Source organism: Castor canadensis, chromosome 5 (assembly GCF_047511655.1).
Source record: "Castor canadensis chromosome 5, mCasCan1.hap1v2, whole genome shotgun sequence".
Lineage (NCBI taxonomy): Eukaryota > Metazoa > Chordata > Mammalia > Rodentia > Castoridae > Castor > Castor canadensis.
This window is the reverse complement of record NC_133390.1, coordinates 71,214,013-71,223,334: the sequence shown is the minus strand read 5'-3', so window position 1 is coordinate 71,223,334 and position 9,322 is coordinate 71,214,013. Positions and strand designations below refer to the sequence as shown.

The 9,322-nt window shown below is 54.5% G+C and overlaps 1 protein-coding gene across 2 annotated transcripts in view; it reads left to right on the top strand.

Moving 5' to 3' along the window:
• Positions 1–689: 689 nt before the first annotated feature.
• Positions 690–9,322, top strand: part of Adcy5 (adenylate cyclase 5) — a 145,524-nt gene continuing 136,891 nt past the window's right edge. The window contains exon 1 of one of the 2 annotated variants that reach the window (XM_074073290.1): positions 690–2,449. In XM_074073290.1, coding sequence (XP_073929391.1) covers positions 1,316–2,449 — 1,134 coding nt within the window. In that variant the 5' untranslated portion in view covers positions 690–1,315. The remainder of the gene's footprint in view (positions 2,450–9,322) is intronic. The other variant, XM_074073291.1, reaches the window with a different exon arrangement.

The following is a 9,322-nucleotide window of genomic DNA, read 5'->3' as shown; positions in this document are numbered from 1 at the left end:
CCGAGGCCCGAGCAGCGCGGGGGGCGGGGAGGCGGCGGGAGGAGGGGATGCGGAGGGCGCTCCGGCGGCGGCGGCGGCGGCGGCGGCGAGCGAGAAGGGAGGAGCGGCGCGAGCGGCCGGAGCGGCACAGGGCCCGAGGCGTGCATGGCGCGCCCGGAGCCGGGCTCCCGCGGGCCCTTCCGGAGCGCCCCCGGGGCGCCGCGGCTCTTCGGCTGGCCTCTCTCAGCCGGCTGCTTTTGAGTCCCAGCCCTTCATCTCTGGATGCTGTGGTCCGCGGGAGAAGCCTGCCTGCGTTGGGGCAAAACGGTGGCGGCGCTGCGCCGGATTCCGCCCTCCGCCTAGTCCTTCTGTGCCTGGCCGTAGTGGGCCCGCAGGCGGCGGCGAGGAGCCTGGGTTTGGGGAGCCAGCGCGACAGCCCGCGGGACCGGAGAGTGCTGGCCAGCCCCGCTCGGTTTGGGGGAAAAGGGGAGGCGAGAGGGGAAGGGCCGCACCGCAGGAGCCTGTCCTCGCCCCCGCCCCCTGCGCGGACGCACCGAGGGCTCGGCTCCGCTTTCGCTGGGGCCACGCTCCCAGTGTCGCCGCGGGAGGTGGGGGATGCGGGCAACGGCCCCCCCGGATTCCAGGACCCTCCCCCCCAGGGCTCCGGAGCTATTGCTCCGCCCGCCGCCCCCTCCCCCGTCCTCTCCACCCCCCATCCCACCTCCCCACCCCTCGTAAGAAAATAATGCTGGCTGGCGCCCGCACCTCCCAGTCGCTCCCAGTCTGCCGCGAGAAAAGGGCACCCGCTGCGTCTCCGCGCTGGGACCCCCGCCGAGCCGCCCGAGCCTCCACCTCGCCCGGAGAGCCGCTGGGCTCCGCTTAGGCAGCATCTGCGAGCGCCGCGCCCGAGCACTGCCAGCTCCGGGGAGGCGCCGCCCGCAAGGACACCTCTCTGTCCCGCCTGGTCCGCAACTCCGGCCATCGTCGAGCTCGACGCGAGCCCAGAGTCCGGACATCTCTCTGCGCGCAGCGCAGCAGCCGGAGCAGTCCCCTGGCCCCCGCTCGGAGCCAACTCCATCTCGGACCTGGGACTCTTGAGGCGGATTCTCAGCTACTTCTCACCTCGGGGCTCCGCCTGTCTCTCCGCTCGCCCTCCCGCTGCCCTCCACCGCTCAGGACGGGGGTGCCAAGATGCCCCGCTGCAGCTCAGGGCCCCGGGCCGCCCCCGACGTGTGACCCCAGCCTGGTCCCCCTGCTCGGCCGTCCGCCCTCCCCCTGGAGACCCCCGGTTCGACCCCCGGGGGAGGAGGAAGACGACGACGAGGCCGAGGGGGGGATGTCTGGCTCCAAAAGCGTGAGCCCCCCGGGCTACGCGGCGCAGACGGCAGCGGCGCCAGCGCCCCGGGGAGGCCCGGAGCACCGTTCGGCCTGGGGAGAGGCCGATTCCCGCGCCAATGGCTATCCCCACCCTCCTGGGGTCTCGGCCCGCGGCTCCACCAAGAAACCCGGGGGAGCGGTGACCCCGCAGCAACAGCAGCAGCAGCGCCTGGCCAGCCGCTGGCGCAGCGACGACGACGACGATCCTCCGCTGAGTGGCGACGATCCCCTGGCCGGGGGCTTCGGCTTCAGCTTCCGCTCCAAGTCCGCCTGGCAGGAGCGCGGCGGCGACGACTGTGGTCGCGGTAGCCGGCGGCAGCGGCGGGGCGCGGCTGGCGGGGGCAGCACCCGGGCGCCCCCTGCAGGCGGCGGCGGTGGTTCGGCGACAGCTGCGGCTGCGGCGGGCGGAACTCAGGTGCGCCCCCGCTCGGTAGAGCTGGGTCTCGATGAGCGGCGGGGCAAGGGCCGTGCGGCGGACGAGTTGGAGCCCGGAGCCGTCGAGGGCGGTGAGGGTTCCGGGGATGGTGGCAGCTCGGCAGGCTCAGCCTCGGGCCCTGGCGCAGCGCTGTCGCTGGGCGTCTGCTGCCTCGCGTTGCTGCAGATATTCCGCTCCAAGAAGTTCCCGTCGGACAAGCTAGAGCGGCTGTATCAGCGCTACTTCTTCCGCCTGAACCAGAGCAGCCTCACCATGCTCATGGCTGTGCTGGTGCTCGTGTGCCTGGTCATGCTGGCCTTCCACGCAGTACGGCCCCCTCTCCAGCTGCCCTACCTGGCGGTGCTGGTGGCCGCCGTGGGCGTGATCCTCATCATGGCCGTGCTCTGCAACCGTGCAGCCTTCCACCAAGACCACATGGGTCTGGCTTGCTATGCGCTCATCGCCGTGGTGCTGGCCGTCCAGGTGGTGGGCCTGCTGCTGCCGCAGCCGCGCAGCTCCTCCGAGGGCATCTGGTGGACCGTGTTCTTCATCTACACCATCTACACACTGCTGCCTGTCCGCATGCGGGCTGCGGTGCTCAGCGGAGTGCTGCTGTCTGCCCTCCACCTGGCCATCGCCCTGCACACCAACTCCCAGGACCAGTTCTTGCTCAAGCAGGTAGGGGCCCACCTGACCACAGAGACTGGATCGTGGGGTGGGCAGGCCTTGATCTGACTCCAGAGAAAGGGATTCCACCCTCACTTTTAAAGTGGTGAACAAGCCAGAGAGACATGGCTTCTTGACCCCTCTTGAAGTCCAGCGTCATTTTACAGAACAGTGCTCTTGTATTTCCTGTACTGTTCCTGGCCTGGTAGATGACATGCTCCAAACTAGCCATCATTGCTGGGATTCAGTGAGGAAGAAGGGTCGTAGAAAATTACATGGAGAAGTCCCCACCTCTCCCTGAGCTTCTGCCCCTATATGCAAAAGGCTTCTAACGCAAGTGGCTGGACCCTCGAGCGGCCACTCCCTCCTGAGTGGCACTATTGGTTCTGTTGGCCCAGACCTGGGTAGAGGATTTGGGAGAAGAGACACTGGGTATCCCTTGCCTTGTCTTAAGGAGGAGAGGATCATCCTGCCACCTGTCTGAGGCCAGTTGGAGAAATCCTTGAACTTGAAGAAGGACTGACAAGTTTGTTTTGTTTACCCAAACGCCCAAAGCCAAAAAGCGTGTGTTAGCTAAGATGGAAAAGAGTGTCTGAGATGCATGTGGTCGTAATCCCCTTCCTAGTGTTGGAGACCATGATCCCTTCCAGTGAGTGCTCCTGGTTATTGCTTGTGTTAGGGGGCTTTTTAATCCCTGCTGAGAATTGTTGGGCGAGCCTAGAACTGTGGGCTCAGAAAGACATAAAACTCTGCCTGGTTGACAGGGGACTCAGGTTTCTGGGAGAGGAGCGTGCTTGCCATCCTGACCTCAGGGTGAGAGGGCCCCTCTGACAGCCACACCTTCTCCCTTTAGCATCCTATAGTCTATACTGCTGAGCCTGCTTGTTTGCATGCTACTCCACTGGAGAGAGTCAAGTGAGGCCTTGCTGCAGGCAGGTGGTGTCTTGACCACAGACCCCACTACACTCCTCCACCTTTCTCTTGGTGTCTGCCCCTTCCCATAGAACCTTTTAACAGGAGTCCCTTGTCATTGCTTTCCTCCTCCCCACTTCTACCTTCTTCTCTAGTCTTTGATCCTGTTTAGTACTGTGCCCTGTGTCCCCTGGCTCCTTGGATATGTACTCTTCCATGGGGAATAGTACTGGTAAGGGTTTCAGAGCATTGGGCTCTAGCTGAACCTGCCAGCTGCTCTGTGACTAGGAGGAAGTGGACATGTAACCTCTCTGGACTGCAAGTTCCTTTCCTAGAGAATGTGAAGGTTGACTATGGCCCTTCTGCTCCCAACATCCCTCTTGCCAAGTCTTACTTCCTGCAAGGAGCCTTCTCCTTTTTCAGTCACTCTAGGCTCTCCCTTTTCTGCATGGTCGGCAGTAGAGTCAAAGCCACAGACTGGAGCTCTTACTTGTTCTCCAGTGTCCATTGGTTCTCCCTGACCAGTGTAACCTCCTTGGACATAGGAATCCTGAGGTACATGTGTTTTCCCTCCCCCTTGCCTACTTAGTAGCAATTTAATAACTGCTTGCCAGTTTGGTTGGGGTCCAAAGTGGAGATGTTGATATTAACTAAGTTTTTTTCTGATCTGGGATCAGAAAAACAAACCCTTTGGAGATAAGGCTTGAACTTGAGAGAGAAATCTTTTGAGAGATGCTAACCTGAAAAAGTTACTACTATTGTGACTTTTTAAAGGCTCCAACCCAATCTGATGACCCAGGCTCTCAGATGGGTTTTGTGTCTCTGGGGAGTGTTCCTGCCTTGGGTGGCTGTAGTTTTCTACAGAGGGAAGAGCGTGGTCATCCACATGGAGCAGTAGAGATTTCCAGAATAGTGCACCAGAGTTGGGACCTGAGGTCTGATTACAGCCAGAGGGAATCCTGCATGTATGATTTCAGGAGATTGGTGTCAGATCCCAAGAAAGAGGTGCTAAAGCCTCATATTAACATGAAAATGCCATTGCAACCTTATCTATCTGACTGACTTTCTCCCTTGGTTCCTCAGGCAAATCCCTTTCCTTTCCCTCTGTAAACCGCCCCCGCCCCGCCCCCCCCCCCAAGCTCCTACCCCAGATTTCATTGTGGTCTTTAGACTTTGGGTACAGGATTTTGGGTGGATTTACACTTAACTTTTCATGATCTGCTCTGAGCACAGCAGAGCTTGTTAGGAATTGTTCAAGACAAGGGAATGCAAACATCCTTTCTATTTGGCTTCAGAGAAAACTGTATCTTTTTTTGTTTGTACTTGATTTACCTTTCTGATTATGCATGAATAAAATTTGTCTTTGTTGAACAAACTGTGCTGGGTGGTGGGGGAACATTAGTGGGACAGTCTAGCATTAATCTCTGCCTTAGGTTACCCAAGGGCAGAAGTGATAGAGGGTGGCTTGGTTAGATGCTTAGTTCTCTTTCTTTGATGAAGACACATGTCCAGGAAAAAGGGATGGCAGTAAACTATTTCTAGTGTTGGAGTTTTGGAAATTCCCCTTCATAGGGCCTTGGGCACACAATAGGTCCTCTGCAAACCATATGGGCATTTCTTCACTTCCCCTGCAAAGTCATCCCCTTCCCTCCCATGGCCTGAGTCCTCTACATTATCCCACCTGTGTGTTTTATGCTTCAACCCTCTGATGTTTGGGCTCGTCCTTGGCTCTGGTAGGAGAAACAGCATTTAGTTTCTTTTCTCCCAAGGAACAAACAAGAGTTAAGGTGCAGTGAGGTGGTGATTCTTCCTACACCCTCCCCACCCCACCCCTTCACTCACCCTGCCTGTGCCTTTCCTGTCTTACTTCCCTTCTCTGCCTGCCTCTGCTGTTCTCTGCCCACCTGCCCTTCCTGCTTGTTCTGCTTTCCCCTCTTTTTCTCTCCATTCATGGCCTCTCAGCCTCTTCTGTGCCCTTGTCTTGCTATTGTCTGCTCATCTCACTGGGGTACAGTAGGAGTGTCACAGGCTTATTTTTTTCCTCCTCTTTTGCCTGTTAGAAGTCCCTCTGCTACACCCATACCATAAATAACACTCCAGCATCTGCCAAACACATTCCTCACTTGTGTTAATAGGCTGCAATGATGCCGGAGCCTGTTGCCGTGACAACCTCATTTTTGTTTGACTGTATCCCACTCTGCTACATAAAGCCTCTGTGAGCACTCACACACAAACAAGCACTCTCCCCAACTATTACTCATGCTTGGCTGTCAAAGATTATTTTGGAGACCCTGTTTTTGGGTTCTGCAGGGGTGAGGTGGTCATCATTTGAGCTTAAGGAGATGGTCACCTTCTACGCTTAGTGATACCCTAGAAGGTGATAATGGATGGAAGAGCTCTTTGAAAAGTAGAGAGTCCTGTTCAGATGTGGGGTATTGTTACTACTCAGCCAAATTAAACCTGCCTGATGTGGTTGCTAAGAAGATTCTGATGGGTCCCTGGGAGCTTACAGTGCTGGATGGCCCATTCCCACCCCATCCTATCTCCCTTCAGCTCCTTACTTCCCCTTCCCCACTGGGAGAAGCTCAGTGGTTTCCTGCCTTTCTTCCTTTGTGCCTGTTTGAACCCACAGCTGTCACCAGTTGTTCCAGCGATCAGAATGGCACAGGCACTGTGTGGGTGATGTTCTGTGGCTGTGAGCACATGTGAGTGTCTGTAAAGGAGGCAAGAGATGGCTGGGGTGGGGATGTGGACCAGAAATTGAGCTCTGTGGCTGTCCAGGGACAGGAGTGTGCATGTGAGCATGCGCGTGCATGTCTGTCTCTCTGGCAGGCTGTCTGGCCCTAGTGATGGGGTGGCTGGGGAAGCCTTTGTATTAACTTTGAAAGGAGATCAACAAACAGCCCTGCCCCATTTGTTCTTGGCTGGTAGCTGGCTTCCTATGACCCTGTACCTTTATAGTTCTGATTCTTCTTCCTACCTTAGCCTGGGTATATTCCCTCCCATTTTCATAGTGAGACTAGGGGCTTGCCTTGTGGTCAGCTCCCCTGAACTATGGAGTTCACCCTTTCTTTTCAAGAACCTTCCCTACCGCCCACCTGCTCAGCAGTCCAGTGAGCCCTGCTGAAGAGCTGCCTCCTTGTTCTGGAATTTGGCCTACAGGCCACTATGGCTGCCCCATGTTTACTGCTGGACGGTGCAGAGGAGGACACATTTCCCCCAAAGGCCGGTCATTGCCTGCCACCAATTGCTTCCTCGTCACCTGCATTTCCCACAGGAGGAATATGGGCACAGGTGAACCCCAGTGGCAGCAACAGGCTGGGTACAGATTTGGCTTTGAATTTGAATACAGGAAGGTCTGCTTTCCTTGCCTTTAGGGTAATGGTATTTGCCAGTATATTTGCTAATTGTCTTTGATTACATTGCCTCCTTTTCCAAGCTGCTAGGACTGTGTGTGTGTGCGTGTGTGTGTGTGCGTGTGTGTGCGTGTTCGTGTGTGTGTGCGTGCGCGCGCGTGTGTGTGCGTGTGCGTGTGTGTGTTTGTGTGCGTGTGTGTGTGTCTGTGGGGGGAGGGTGGACAGAGAGGAGCAGAAGTGGCTCGCAGCAAGGATTTGAGAAGGGCTGCTGGATAGGGGACTGTTTGCTAGGTCCCTGGGGAGCCATGACTCCTGTGAGGAGGACCTTAGGAATGGTGGAAACTCAGTCAAGGAGCAGAATGCACAGCTGTGTTATTACAGGAATGTGCACTGTTAATAACTCAGTCTAAGTTTTGATCTGCAAGTGAGAGCATGAGGTCTGTGTGCTGTGGAACACAGAACAGCATGCTCATGTTTTCTGTAGAGAGGACACAGATGATGTGTTAAACCTCATCACAGAAACCTGCCCCGCTCACAGAAGAGTTTTAAAAATCAGTGCAAAAGTCTCAGATGCAAGCTCTTCTGTATAGACAGACCCTGGCCATGAATCCCTGTCAGAGGATGTAGTTGGCAGCTGAATAGGACTGTAGCCTGGGCTTGGACTAGGCAGTGTCTTCCCTTAAGAGGTGTGACGGGAACTACCATTGTGGTCCCACCAGGGATGGGGGAGAGGGCAGAGAACCAGAGGAGGGAGCCTTACTTAATTGTGCCAGATCCTTGTCTGGTGACTTCCAGTCCACACTGCCAGATCTGTACCTCAGCTAACTTCATTCATCTTGTGGCAGGTCCAGCTGTGGTCGTTTATACTTCCTAGGAGCATAGCCTGTGTTGGCAATGGAAAGTTTGTTCTGGGGACTTCAACGTGCCTAGTCCCATAAATCCTTTGGGTACAGTTACATAAGTGATGTTCTACCATATTTTCTCTCTTATCCATGCTTAGCAGATGGGGCTGGCTGGTTTATGGAGGGCAGGATCAGCATTCATTTTCTTTCCCAAACACAAATCTTCATGGAGCTAACAGTTACACACACACACACACACACACACACACACACACACACACACACACACTTTTTCCCTCCCTTAAGACAGTGTTCAAATGTAGGAGGGGAAGATCTTGCTTCAGTGTTTGTGGGTTTCTAGTTAACAGACAGTGAGCTTAAGGTAAGTTTGTGTTTCGGGGTAGCTGTTAGAAAAGGCAGACAAGAATCTTGGTTCTGTTTATAGGCAGTTCCAGTTTGCAGAAGATTGAAGCCTACTCTGAAATATGGTGCTTGACTCTAGAATTCAGAGGAAGGTGGCCAGTTTGGTAAGAGGACTAGAAACCTTGACTTCTGAGAGAGCATGTGGTAGAATGAGGGATACTTAGCTGGGAAAAGAACAGACTGTAGCAGGTAAGAATACCCAATAAGCTAGGTAAGGTGTTACTGCTGGGGTCCCTATTGCCGGACTTCCTGCAAGTAGGACTGAACTATTTTCAGTTGTTTTCAAGCGCAAATGGGTGGCAATAGTAGACTGATTTCAGCTCCAGGTAGGATATACCTTTCTAGCCATTGGGGTTTCAGTGACCAAACCAAATGTCAGTGGAGTTGTTGAAATGAAAGCAGACGGCTCTTTGAGAAGCTTATCATACTTGGGTCAATGAATCATTGAATCCTAACCTTGGCTCATCATAATCCCCTGGGAAGTTTTTGGAAAATATGGACTCCCAGACCCCACTGGAAAGTGCAGCTTCTAAAGGTATGGGAGGGGAGCCCAGGAACGGATCTTTTTTATTTTTATTATTTGGTTCTAAGGAAGAAATCCAGGACCTTGAGCATGCTAAGCATGTGTGCTACCACTGAACTACACCACAGCCTGAATCTATTTTTTGAACAGCTTGGATGTAGTATTCAAACCTTTCCAGTGGTCTTGATTCCACTTTTAAGTTTGGGAGCCAAGGGTACACTCAACCCTGTGATTCTGTGGTTCACCATCTTGTAGTGGCATGGTTGCTTCTGAAGTCCTTTGTGGCATCCTCTCATCACAATCTTCTCAGTATATTAGTCAGCTTTTCATCACCATAACAAAATACTTGAGGTAGCTAACTTTATAAAGAACAAAGGTTTATTTAATTCATGGTTTGGAAGTTCAAGGGCACAGTGTGTACATTGGCTTCGTTCTGGTGAGGGTTGCTTCATATCATGATAAGTAGCAATGGCAGGAGCCTGTGTAGGACTAAGTAGTCACATGTTGAACCAGGAGCACAGAGAGCTAGTTGCAGCCAAACTCAGGCTTTTATAACAGCTGTCTTGTGAAAACTACCAGGGAGTTGCACAAGAAATCTCTTATGTCTGGAATGACCTAAGGATCTCCCACAGGGCCTTCCTTCCTATAGATTCCACCACCTCATAACAGAACCCCCTGGGGACTAAGTTTTTAATCACAGTGGGCCCATAGGGGATGTAAACTACACTCAAATCACAGTGCTAAGCCTCTGCTTGAAGAAGTAGCATCACTGCAGACTGACTGGGTGGTGTCTAGGTGGGACTGGTGCAAGGATGCAGGTCCAGAAGGC